The sequence below is a fragment of the Delphinapterus leucas genome, chromosome 16 (genome assembly GCF_059928025.1).
Source record: "Delphinapterus leucas isolate spDelLeu-1000000601 "Yukka" chromosome 16, BTC_Dleu_Yukka2, whole genome shotgun sequence".
In the NCBI taxonomy this organism is placed as follows: Eukaryota; Metazoa; Chordata; class Mammalia; order Artiodactyla; family Monodontidae; genus Delphinapterus; species Delphinapterus leucas.
Genome location: NC_143144.1, coordinates 50,430,495 through 50,444,226, shown reverse-complemented (window position 1 = coordinate 50,444,226; position 13,732 = coordinate 50,430,495). Strand labels below are relative to the sequence as shown.

Here is a 13,732-nt window from a genome sequence, read left to right as displayed (position 1 = left end):
GTAGTGGTTACAAGCAAGGACTTTAGAATGTGGCTGGCTTGGGTTTCACTTCTGGCTCACTGCTTAGGTGATTGTTTCAGAGCAGGTTACCTAACCTCTCTCTCCAGGCATCACCTGTAACATGGGGGTGGATCTTAACAGCTCTCTTTGCAACAGTATAATCCATGTGAAACGTGGTGCATGATGGGTAGCTGTTACTGATGAATAGTCATAATAACAGCAAATCCGCCAGATGCCACAGTGCTGGCTAGAGTTTGTCTTAAGTAGTCAGGGCAGATTCAGGAAGTCCCCAGGGCCCTGGCTCTTTGGGTGATCGACAACCTCTCTTTGGCGTGGTTGAACCAGCCCTTGGACTTTGGCTTTGTCCAGTCCCATGGATGGCTGCAGAGAGGTCTAAAGTGAGGGGTGATCCCGACTTTGTATTACTCAGTATGGGGTGCCAGGGATGCGTGTGCACGATAAGCCAGGTCCTTGTTGCCATTTTATCTAGAACCTGCCTTTGCAGAAGGAGATGGGGGGCCCTTATGCCACTTACAGCCTGTCTTCTAAGCTTTGCTAGAAGATTTTAGGTCATGGAGGCTCCTGCCAATCTAGCAAGCAGCCAGGTCTCTCTCTTCTTCAGGCCCAGGAGACATCCTGCCCGCCTCTGAGTCCTGGTTTGGGATTGGTGGCTGTGCAACTCTGCACAGGTTACTTAGCCACACTGTGCCTCAGAGTCCTTATCTGAAAAATGGGGGTGAAAACTCGTCCCCAACTGTATTAGTTTCCTACTGCTGGTGTAACAAACTACCACAAACTTAGTGACTGAAAACAGCATAAATTTATTACCTTACTCTTCTGGAGGCCAGAAGTCCTAAGATCAAGGTGTTCGTAGGGCTGCCTTTTGGAGGCACTTGGGGAAGATCCATTCACTTGCCTTTTCCAGCATCTGGACGCTGCCCACATTCCTCGGCTTCTGGCCCCATCCTCCATCTTCAAAGCCAGTAGGGTAGCATTTTCCAGTCTCTCTCTGACTCTGACCCTCTTAGCAGGAGCCTTGTGATTACGCTGGGCACACCAGATAATCCCAGATGCTACCCCATCTCAAGATCCTTAATCACGTCTGCTAAGTTCCTTTTGCCATTAGCCTTTTCTCGGCTAAAGAATGCCACTTCATGTTGTCTTTCTTCACAGAGTTTGCGTTCTAGTAATGATTTATTACATTTGTACATTTATTATTATTGTGAGTCACTATTACTTATCAGCCATTGTACCATCCCCACTTTAGAAAAGGACATCGATACTCCAGAGAGATTGAGTAAATTCTAAAGGGTTACATATCCAGTAAGAACCAAAGCCTGTTTCATGCCAACGTGCTGATCTTTGTGATCTCCTCCTCTCTTCCTCCTTCTTTTGGTTCTTTGTTGGACCTCAGCTGATTTCTCACACCATTTTTGAGCAAGTTGGAGGCCTGTCCAGACACTGCCCTGGTAGAGAAGGCCAGTGCTTGGGAGGTAGGAGGAACTTCCCCGTGCACCCGGTCATCTTCCTCTTGTGAGGCTGTGGGCTCAGCAGATTCATTTTTGGAGGCTGAGTAATCCCCTCCCGGCTTCCACCCATGTTTGGCCCCATCAGGCAGGCAGCGCCGTGGCGGCCTGTCACCGGGCTGCATTTCTTTGCTGGCTCTGTGCTAACTACGTAGGTGACTGTGAAGAATTCACTTGCCCTCTCTGAGCCAAGGTACTTTTAGGCCTTTCCCTCAGCCCCCAGCCCTCGTACAGCCAGTTTGGACAAGCTAATTGCAGGGCACAGCAGGAATGCAGCCCTTGTCCTGACCTGTTGGTTTGTTGCTCAAAGACAGACCAGGCTGCAGGTGCTGGAGTGTGTGGGCTAGGCTGGTCCTTGGAAGAATTGCCTGAGCGGGCAAGGTTGCATATCGTGGCCTGGCCTCCTGTTCTCTGTCTCCTCCATCCATCTACTAGAGATTCCTTTCTTCCAAGCACTTGGTCCAACTCCCTCCAAAATAGCTTTCTGTCTTTGGCTTGTCATTCCCCGAGGGCCTCTGTATGTTGTGGAATGACTCTCTGTTGTTAGCCTTTCCCGTAGCAAAACCGCTAAGAGCATGGACCCTGGCATTAGACTTATGTAGATTCGAATCCCAGCTCCCCCACTTTTTAGCTCTTATCCAATCTTGTGCAAATTACTTGACTTCTGTTAGCCACAATTTCTTGTTCTGTTAAATGGAGATAGTACTAACTTCATAGGATTTTCAGCACAGTGCCTTAGAGCACAGGGGTGCATAATAATATAGCTAGCTGTTAATTCAATCAGCTTCTCTCAGCAGGATGAAAAGAAATCTGATTAAAGTAATTCACTGGAAGGTGTGAATGGCAGTAGGTTTAACCCTCCTAGAGAGAAACTTCTTTTTCCTGCAAATCCTTAAATCCTTGATTGGTGGCGGGATGGGAAAGATGACATAATGCCTTCCTTTCTCCCCACTCCCCCCCTCTTAGGAGCAGGTGGGAGAAGCTGGCAGACATGTGGGTAGGCCCGTCACAGTGCCCTTGTCTATTCTGCTGCCCTTTTGCATTCGCTAAATGCCAGAGGGAAGGGACAAGCAGTTTAGCACCCATTTTCCATCCCAGGATGGGTTTTGTTAATATTTTCTCTTTGTTGGTGGCCCATCATGTCTAATGGAATCACGGGCATGGGAAGCCCAGTGGGTTGTATCCTCTGCAGCTTCCTCCTTAGAGGCCCCTTTTGTTCTGGGAGGAAAGGGAGCTGGCCACACCTGCAAGGATGTGCACCCCTGAAGGAAGTCCTTCATATCCCCTCTATGCCCAGGTCAGACAAGGCACCATGCCCTACCAGCGGTTCCCCGAGCTGCCTGTGCATCAGACTCCTGTAGGGAGCGTTTACATTTTACAGTACACTCTGGGGTCCCATCTGGCTGAGGCCTGGGATGCAGTGCCAGTTCTCTGCCAATCCAGGCTGCCGTTTCTTCACCCAAACCCTTTGTGGGGCAGTCTGTCTCTTACTTAAGAACCGGCTCGAATATTACTCCCCTGGCTGAGTACTTTTCTCTTTCCTCTGGGCTTTCCTGCGTGGTGGTCTGACCTTTTCCACACTGGGCTAGAAGGTCATCGTGTGTCTGTCTCCTTCACTAGAATGGAGCTCCGTGGGGGAGGGAGCATGGCTTACCCACTTTCGTGTCCCTGAATCTAACACAGTGACTAACACATGGTAGGTACCAGGACAGGTTTATACAAGATGTAACGTGTGTTTTGAATCACTCGATTTCTTTTAACTTCTAGTGCACTGCTTATTATACGGTAGAATTCTCAGTAAAAACTCTTCAGATGAATGAGTAGGACACAGCTGAGAGGCCTGAGGTTGCTGAGGTGCCATTTCTCAGCCATGTGCCTTTCCATGCCAGCCCCTTTCCTCCCCTGCTGGCATTTCCCACGAGAAAGCCGTGGGGTCTGCCATATGCTTTGCATCTCTTGGCCCGGATCCTCCAGATTTGAAAACACCTGGCTTTTCAAGAACAGATTCACTATTTTCTTCCTACCTGGTGCCATCTTTTCTATCTGTTCATTGAGCTTTCATATTCAGCTTGAAGTGAGGGATGGGGGAATCCCAACAAACAAGAAGAGAATTAGAAAAACAAGTGACTTCGATCCGCTCCCTTCCCCCGTGACAGGTGTCTTAACAAATCACTGAGTTTTCTCCACCACCCCCTCCCCCGACACACACTGGATGGCTTTGCTGTCACCCTGGGGTCTGCATGGTCTGGTTGTGCGCGTGCGCGCGTGTGTGTGTGTGTGTGTGTGTAGGTGTGTTCTCTTTGTCCTTGTGCAGTTACTTTCATTTTGTAGGTACCCAGCTGATTGTGGCATGGAGTTAATGGATGTCCACAGATTACCCTTTAATGTAAACAGTTTATTTAAATTCCAAAGTAATTAAACATATTTTCTTTGTTTCTTTTTCTATTAAACAGAGACTCTTTATAACCTGGATTGCAGTAGTGGTTGTTTTAGGCAAAGCCAAGTCCATGGAAGTTCAATGTACAGGGAAGATACAGGAACTTTGGGAAACCCTTCAATGGAGTGTAGGGCGAGGGGTCTGGGAATGTTTTAAGCCTCGTGCAGGGGTGAATGGTAGGTACGGGCTGCAGTGGGGGTATTTGCAGGTATTGTTGGAAGCCCCTCAGCTACCATAATTGGCACACGTGCATGGTGGGCACACATGCATGGTGGGCACACATGCATGGTGGGCACATGCCTGAGTTGGCCGCCTGCACTTCCCTGGGCTTTACGCTCACCTCCTGGGAAAGTGTCAGTGGCTCCTAATTGCCTGTGGGAATCCAGAAGTTATTTGTTGGTGATGCTTAAAGAGTTTCCTGGTATATCTTCAACTTGCCAACTCCTAAATTTCTCCCTTGAAGCCTTCTATGGGGTTAGGGAGGGAAGTGCAGAGAGATTTCAGGGGAATTTGAAATATTCCCCATCAAGAAAAGGTAGGCAGAGAAAAACAAATACCGTGTGCTAACACATATGTATGGCATCTAAAAAAAAAAATGGTTCTGAAGAACCTAGGGGCAGGACAGGAATAAAGACGCAGATGTAGAGAATGGACTTGAGGACATGGGGAGGGGGAAGGGTAAGCTGGGACGAAGTGAGAGAGTGGCATGGACATATATACACTACCAAATGTAAAACAGGTAGCTAGTGGGAAGCAGCCACCTAGCACAGGGAGATCAGCTCCGTGCTTTGTGACCACCTAGACGGGTGGGATAGGGAGGGTGGGAGGGAGACGCAAGAGGGAGGGGATGTGGGGATATATGTATACGTATAGCTGAAACTAACTTTGTGATACAGCAGAAAGTAACACGACATTGTAAAGCAATTATACTCCAATAAAGATGTTAAAGAAAAAAAAAAAAGAAAGAAAAGGTAGGCAGCTGACTCCTGGTCCCTGAAAACTGGCACCTGACCCCCCTTCCAGCTCAGTCCTGGCCTGGCTGCCCCACTCTCTATCCTGCTCTCCCCTCCTCGGTTCTCCCACCCCCACTGAAACCCGTCCTCCTTTCTCAGGACTCTGCCCTGTGAAGTTGGCTGCACAGCCTCAGGTTTCACTAAGTGTCTAAAGAGGCACAGGTTGGAACCAGCACAAGGAATCTGGCCCCCATCGTGCTCTCCTTCTGCCTCGCTCTAACTCTCCTTTCCCCAGCAGGGGCCACCGCAGTGCCCACGCTCCTTCTCTCTGACTGGTGACCAGCAGCAGCGCCTCTTGGAACAAGGCAGTCCTGCCCCACTGCTCCCCATATGTTGCCAAGGTCTTTTCTTGCTTAGCCTGACTTCCTGGTCTTTTAAGGTCCAGTCTTCTTCCTCATGGCCCAGCCCCAGAGCACCTTGGGTGTGTGAGAAGTGTCTTAATGTGCCCAAGGAAAACGTACAGCTCCCAAGCGCCCTTCACACAAGTACATATAGTACAGTTACCACGGAATGATAATGCTACCTCAGTCTTGTTTCTGTTTCATTATTTGCTTTGTGATCTTTTGTGACTTTTCTGATTAGCAAAATATCATGTTTGTTTTGAAGCTTAGTGCTGCTAACTCCTAAACATGATTGCTTTCCAGGTCCCAAACCAGTTGTGTTCCTGCAGCATGGCTTGCTGGCAGATTCCAGTAACTGGGTCACAAACCTGCCCAACACCAGCCTGGGCTTCATTCTGGCAGACGCGGGTTTTGATGTGTGGATGGGGAACAGCAGGGGAAACACCTGGTCTCGGAAACACAAGACCCTCTCCATAGACCAAGATGAGTTCTGGGCCTTCAGGTATCTTTGAATTGATTATGACGGGGGGGTCTTTTTCCTTGGTACCCTCAACATAGACACTGGGGAGGCAAATAGACAGGAAACTCAAGATCATATGATGGGAAACTAATGGTTTATGAAAAGTTTTATGCCTTGTTAGGAATTTAATAAATAGCAGTAAGGCAAATTATAAATAAATGATTACATTTATGGGTTACATTCAATAAGGGATTTTTAGTTATTTTGACATTCCTGGTGGTGCGGGTGTCGCTGTGTAAATTGTGTACCATACCCTTCTCCCTTCCTCCATAAACACGTCCTGCAAGTATCCACTCCTCTTATTTCTAGAAGTTCTCTTCTCTCTCTTACTTCTACCTCTACCACTGCATGATATTAGGCATGTGACATAAGCCCTGTGTCTGTTGCCTTTTTGTAAAGTGGGGATAATAAATACCTTTCTCATAAGGTCACTGGGGGCTTAAGGGAGAGGACACAAGGAAAGAGGCTGGCACAGAGCCTGGCACAGCGCAAGTGGTGGTTACAGTCAGTACACATGCGTACAGGTTCAGGGCTGTGTCTCTGTACCAGGCATTAGAGAAAGTCAGCACCATGACTCCTTCGGGCTTGCTTCCCCATTTGTAAAACCAGAACCTACCTGAGGCCGTGAAACACAGGAATGAGAGCTCTTACCAAAGGCATCTCCAAGAATATACTCGTTGTTACACTATTTGTAATAGTGAGAAATTGGAAACTACCAAATGCCCATCAGCAGTGAGTGAACAAATAAAGTGTCATGTATTTACACAATGACCAGCCGACAGCTGTATGTGACGGCAAAGATGAAGTCGGATGCAGAATGATACACGCTGTTTGATCCCATTCATAGAAAAGTTCCCAAATGGATCAAACTAATTTATGGTTTAAGAAAGGAGGATAGTGGTTATTTTGGGGAGGCATGGTTAGCAAGGAGCCCAGGGAGGCTTCTGCAGCGCTGGTAATGTTCGGTTCCCTGTGCTCAGGGCTGGTTTACCCAGCTGTGTTCAGTTTGTGATAACTCATCAAGCAGCACACTTGTATGCTGTTGTATTTGCATGCAATGTCTCAATGAAAAATTTCCTTTTTTGGATTACAGCTACGATGAGATGGCAAATTATGACCTACCAGCTTCAATTAACTTCATTCTGAATAAAACTGGCCAAGAACAAGTGTATTATGTGGGTCATTCTCAAGGCACCACGATAGGTATGTATAAAATAAAGATGGGAGGTTGATATAATGTTTTATTACTGTTTGTTCCTTCTTAAAAGTGAAATATAAAAGAAATAATGTTCAGATAGAGTTTTGTGTTTGTTTTTTAATGCCAGGCAGAAATAATGAATAGGGCAAAGAATTTTGGTAATATTGAGTCTTCTCTGGAAATTCAGACAAACATAAATAGATGAACATGGTGTATGGTTCCCTTGATTGAAGGAATCAATGTAAACCACAGCCTATTACATATTTTCCTAGTTAAGTGATATGGGGATGTGAGAGAGTAGAAAACAGGAAGTTGTATAAGTGCAGAGACTTTTATAAAGAAAACAAGGAAATACACTGATTTTTTAAAGTGAAGTAGAATAAAGCTAGCTCCAAGGATGCCATAGTACACTTTATTTACAAATAATTTTGTAAAGTCATATATATTTTTAATTTATGCTGATGATAAAAGTATTATGTGTTCATTGTAAACAGAAACAGAAAATTTAGCAAAGTTTTAAAAAAATAAAAATTGCCAGGAGTTCTCTGGTGGCCTAGTGGTTAGGACTTTGAGCTTTCACTGTCTCGTCCTGGGTTCAATCCCTGGTCGGGCAATGAGATCCTTCAAGCCACGCGTCGTGGCCTACCCCCCCTCCCCCCCAAAAAATGCTCATAATTCGAGCAAACAAGAGTTCCTCTGATTAGGGACTAGAGACCTGTCCCATAATTTATTTAATTCCCCTGTTGGCGTTTCCTATGACTCATATCTTTGTGTTCCTATCACACAATCTTCTTAGAATACATTCCTAGAAGACAACTATGATGTGAAAGGTATGAATGCTTTGAAGTGTCTCCCTATACGTAGTTAAGCTGCCTTGCCCTCACTACCACTCCTCTTTGTCACCTCGAGAGGCTTCAAGCAACAAGTAACATGGACGTAATTGCCCTCCTTATTAATGGACTTAAGTATTTTCTGCATCTATATTCGTTCTTCCATGACCTGTCCATTGGTGTCCTTTGCCCCACTGCTTTCAAAATTGACATTCTGGGGCCAAGTTTAAGGCAAGAAGTGACCTGAGAGGAAGCTAAAAGATATTTTGAAGCTAGAGGATTCTAAATATGTAAGTTCCTTTCGAGTCCTTGGCGACTGCGTTGAGCACCTTCGTACATCATTCTTGGTGATGGAGGGGGAGCAGTAGGGGATGGACACAGTGGGGTGGAGCTGTTAGGAATAGTCTTCGATTCCCTGGCTTACATCATTAAAGGAACGGGAAACATCTTCTGGTTCTAGAAACCCGGATTTCTTCCAGTGCATATGTAGGCTGAAAATCAAAACAAGCACTTAGCAAAACTTGATTTACTGGTTTAATCAAATTCAGTGTTTGTGCACATAGGAGTTCAGAGACCCTCGTTTCAGGAGTTTTGCCTCCTGGCATTGCTTGCACAGGTCTCAGATTGCCACTAGAAGGCGACACGCATGCCTGCCCTTGCCTTTTCAGAGAAAAGTCCCAGAAGATGGAATTCTCTTATTTTCCTTTTGTTCCCACAGGTTTCATAGCATTTTCACGGATCCCGGAGCTGGCCAAAAAGATTAAAATGTTTTTTGCCCTGGCTCCCGTGGCCTCAGCCCAGTTCGCTACTAGCCCTCTAGTTAAATTAGGACGATTTTCAGATCTTCTCATTAAGGTACTTGGATTCCCCCCACCTCCACTCCCTTCCCTCACAGATTTCCTTTTTGGTTCTGAAGAATTGGCCTATAGAGGAAGAAGGTGTGTCTTCCTCCCCTGTGTTTTGCTATCAATGGAACAGTGGGTTTTCCTCTCTCCGTGGTTTTTCTTTCCCCTTTCACCCCTACTTCCAGATCCGGGGGAACCAGGGAAGGTGTCCTTAACTCCACACTGGAACTCCCTGTTCTCATGGCTAACACGTCAGTGCAAATCCCCATCCACCTTACAAGGAGAGCATAGCTTAAACCTTAAACCTCCCTGAAGTTGCCCTTTATTCCATAGGGTGGGTCTGTGCCTAGGAGTAGGCAGCAGATGGGAGACAGGCGATGTGCTATTCCACATGCCCGACCCTGACCACGCTGAGGGTGATCTATTATATTTTATTATATGGCCCCTAAGCAGAGGCCAGTAACTTCATCGGAGCTCAATGTGTGAACTCTCCAGGATTTGCTCAAGGAGGAAGCAGGTTTTTTTGTTTTTTTTGCGGTACGCGGGCCTCTCACTGTTGTGGCCTGTCCCATTGTGGAGCACAGGCTCCGGACGCGCAGGCTCAGCGGCCATGGCTCACGGGCCCAGCTGCTCCGCGGCATGTGGGATCTTCCCGGACCGGGGCACGAACCCGTGTCCCCTGCATCAGCAGGCAGACTCTCAACCACTGCGCCACCAGGGAAGCCCAGGAAGCAGTTTTTATGAGGAGTTGAGAGCCGGCTGAGGCCAGATGGTCTGTTACGCACGCACTGTCTATGTTTTATGTATGATAGGTGTGTACACACACATATGAAATCCTATACAGAAATATATACTTATACATATCTCTTGGCCATTTAAGAAGCATGTTCACAGGACATATAGACTATACTCTGACCTCAGAATCTGACTCTCACCTAAGATGGGATTCTCTGTACCAGTGATCAGACAGGCAGGTAAGATGTGGGCCCCTCTAACCACATTTATTTTAAATACCTTGGATAACAGAACCTTCGATTTTCATTATAAACAATTCAGAGATTACGAATAAAGTACCCTTCAACTACCAAGGCTTCTCCTAGCACCTACCTCAGAATTAAGCACCGTGCTCAGCCTGGGGTCTTTTCCTATAGACCTTGTGTGTGAATTTGTATACCTATATAGGTCCAGAGAGAAATGTATTGTTTTGTTTCAGTGTAGACAGTATCCAACTATGTAACTTGAGTACCTTGATAAAGACCCTATTTCCAAATAATATCACATGCTGAGATACAGGGAATTAGGACTTCAACATATCTTTTTCGGGAGGGACACAATTCAACCCATAAAACTGCCTTTGTAGGCATTTGAATTTTTCACTCTGCTTGTCCCTCCAGAGGGTGGGCATCAACGAAAAGGTAAATTATAAGGAGACAAATTTGGGTTCACTATAAAGAACATCTTTTTCCTATTTCCTATTACACATGTACACGACGATCTGCCTTGAGGGCATAATGATTGCCCCAGAAATACTTGAGCACAGGTCCAGGGGCCATTGGTCAGGTCTGATGTACACCAGGAGTCAGCAGATGTTTTCTGTTAAAGGTCCAGATAATAAATATTTTTGGCTTTGTGGGTCATATGGTTTCTCTTTCAACTACTGAACTCTGCCTTTGTCTTTTTTTTTTTTTGGCTGCGATGGGTCTCCGTTGCTGTGCGTGGGCTTTCTCTAGTTGCGGTGAGCGGGGACTATTTTTCGTTGTGGTGCCCGGGCTTTTCATCACGGTGGCTTCTCTTGTTGCGGAGCACGGGCTGTAGGCGCGTGGCTTCAGTAGTTGTGGCACATGTGCTCAGTAGTTGTGGCTCGCGGGCCCTAGAGCACGTGGGCTTCAGTAGTTGTGGCACACAGGCTTAGTTGCTCCGTGGCATGTGGGATCTTCCCGGACCAGGGCTTGAACCCATGTCCCCTGCATTGGCAGGTGGATGCTTAACAACTGTGCCACCAGGGAAGTCCTCTGCCTTTGTCTTGTGAAAACAGCCAGAGACAATGTGTATAGAGAAAAGCATGGCCGTGTTCCAGTAAACTTTATAAAAACAGGCAGTGCTGGCAGAGGAGATATGGGGAGTTATTGTTTAAATGGGTACAGAGTTTCAGTCTGAGATGTTGAAAGAGTTCTGGAGATGGGTGGATAGTAGTGATGGTTGCAGAACAATGTGAATGTACTAGTGCTGCTGATCTGAACACTTAAAAATGGTTAAAATGGTAAATTTTGTATTAAGTATTAAAAAACCCCAAAAGGCAGTGGGCAGGATTTGGCCCACTGGCCAGTAGCATCGGATCAGATGTATGTGTCCTAAGCAGACACATTGCTGACCGACCACAGTTTCAACTCTTTCTCAGAAGTCACTAGCAATCCATCAAAGTCAGATGAAACTTTGGGGATGGCCCTGGGATCAGGGATCATTCAGGCCCCCTCCCACTGTAGAAGTCTTCTGTGGACCTATGTGATTTTTTGCCTTCTTTTTTTCGTTTGAGACTTTAAATACACATCTGTAATATCTGCTATTGCCTTAGTAAACGTATCACACAGGTGTCCTAGTTTGAATGCCCACTGGTGGCCATTTCTCTTCTGAGGCCATCCGTGGACACGATTGGCATGTGTCTGCTTGTGAGGTGGGACGTGGAGGCCATACACCAGAAGGAAATGCTGAGATATTCTTTTTATTTTGCAGGACTTATTTGGGGTTAAAGAATTTCTTCCCCAGAGTACGTTTGTGAAGTGGCTGAGTATACATGTTTGTACTCATGTCATTCTGAAGGAGCTTTGCGGAAATGTCTTTTTTGTTATGTGTGGATTTAATGAGAGAAATTTAAATATGGTATGTATGTTTACAATAACACTTGCTTTAAACTGTCAGTGATTTTATTTTATCTGTGAATGTGCTTCTTTGTGTTGGAGGGTGTGGGAGAGGCAGGAATGACCTCATTAGAGCTCTAAAGGCTCTTTCATTTAACGGGTATAAGAATCAACCTTGGCAGGTACCTGGAACACCATTTACGGCTAACCTCAGGCCAGCCATTGTCAGCTTCCTACATTGTACCTATGTGGAAACTATGGAATGAGGGAGATCGGTCATCATTTAAATTGCAATATTTATATTTATTATAGTGATCTTTTTCTTCAAAATAATTACTATAAATGTGTTTAAATTTGGAATGGCCATTTGCACACACACACAGGCACATACCCACCCATGTATATATACATTTATTTATTTATTTTATAAAATGTAAACCCTTGGCCAGCAGTGTGCTGGTGTTTCTAAATACATTCGTAGTTTGTCATGTTGTATTTTGAAAACAGGTCTTAAAATTCTGGAATGAAGGCTCTAGGGAATTTTTAAGGGATGTTAATTTTTCTTGTTTCTGATGAATAAAAGCAAGGTATGATTGTTATATAAAATTTTGGAAATTCAGAAAAATATGAAGAAGAAAATAAAAATGAGCAGTAATCTCAACCAGTACAGCCCCACAGTTACCATGTTGCTGTATATCCTTCATGTGTATTCTGTGTGTGTATGTGTGGTTATTCATATTTTTACAGGACGTATTTGTAGTCAAAGAATTTTTTTTCCTGCTCTTAATCTCACGTATTTGAGATTGTGGCTCTGTAGTTCTTAATGCTTCAAGGTGCAAACTGTGTTTATTATCAATGCCTCCTTCAGGCTGTTTTCATTCTTTATTTCCACATGTTTATTTTACAGTCTAGAGTGGCTGTGTATGCCACACACTCTCCTGCCGGAACTTCTGTGCAAAATATGTTACACTGGAGCCAGGTACGCATTCCAGGAGTACAGTGGGGGGTTTGTGGAACATCGGCCTTAGAAAGTTCTGTGCATTCCATGAAGCAAATAGAAAGGTAGTCTGCTTACACATCTGAGCTGCTTTCCTTCCTGAGTCCTGGGCTCCCGTCACTATCTCTATGTCGCTTGTGTTATCCTCCCTGGGGCAGACTGTACTACGGTGTGAGTTCACCAAACAGCTATTGGGGTTGACTTGTTTGTTCTTTTCTTCCCCCTCCCCTCTGTCAGTTTTTCATTGAGTCCCAGATTTATTTTATTTCTGTGTTGCTCCAGAAAGCAAGATTTTAGAGCAGCTTTGGAGATAGAAGCTGCTATTTCAGCATTAACCTATGAACATTGTATGCCTGAAACATCAGTGGAGAAACAGAGCTAAATCAGTCAAGGATATAAGTAAGAGACACTAAATTTTAAAATAGAGTTTTGAGTGTATGATCACACATCACGAAAGTATGCATGTTCATTCTAGAAAATTTATAAATTACATACGAGTATAATAATAAAAATTCTCATAAGGTGAAAAATAAAATTGTTCTGTAATCCCACACAGAGATAGAGAATGTGTACCAGGGATATAAAATGTCTCTGCATTCTACTCCGTATCTCTTGCTGCGTATCATTTCAGAAAGAAGTGGTTAAGGATATAGATAGAAATCATAATTGCAGAAATAGATTGTTTACTTTTCTTCTTACTCTTTTATAGCTGTTTTTTTTCACCTGACAATATGTCAGGGACTTTTTCTACCTCAGGACATGTTTTTGTATAATTTTTCCCCCAAAATTCTTTTTAAATATGAAATAACTTACCATTTAAGCGTCAAACCAAGATGCAGTGAGTGCCTTGGGCAGCAATCTTCAAACGACTGGCAGTCACTGCCTGTATCAGAATCATGTGAGTTGCCTTTAAAAGTACACTTTTTAATATAATATTATTTTTAAAAAGTAAGGGATATTGGGTTTGTGGTAGAGCTGTTGGATTAGCTACAATCCAGGCTTTTAAACACAAAGCCTCCTGTGTCCCATCCCTAGAGATTCTAATTCATTCGGACTGCAGTGTGTATACCTTTATTTTTTTTAAACATCTTTGTCGAGGTATAAGTGACCTACAATATTTGAAGTGTACAAGGTAGTATGTTTTGCCATAGATATACACCTGCAAAGCCA

At 44.7% G+C, this 13,732-nt stretch overlaps 1 protein-coding gene across 3 annotated transcripts in view; it reads left to right on the top strand.

The window, feature by feature from the left end:
• Positions 1 to 13,732, top strand: part of LIPA (lipase A, lysosomal acid type) — a 100,387-nt gene that overhangs the window by 80,108 nt on the left and 6,547 nt on the right. For all 3 annotated transcript variants that reach the window (XM_022569398.3, XM_022569397.3, XM_089897900.1), the window contains exons 4-8: positions 5,621 to 5,819; positions 6,931 to 7,040; positions 8,584 to 8,720; positions 11,441 to 11,587; positions 12,473 to 12,544. In XM_022569398.3, coding sequence (XP_022425106.2) covers positions 5,621 to 5,819; positions 6,931 to 7,040; positions 8,584 to 8,720; positions 11,441 to 11,587; positions 12,473 to 12,544 — 665 coding nt within the window. The remainder of the gene's footprint in view (positions 1 to 5,620; positions 5,820 to 6,930; positions 7,041 to 8,583; positions 8,721 to 11,440; positions 11,588 to 12,472; positions 12,545 to 13,732) is intronic.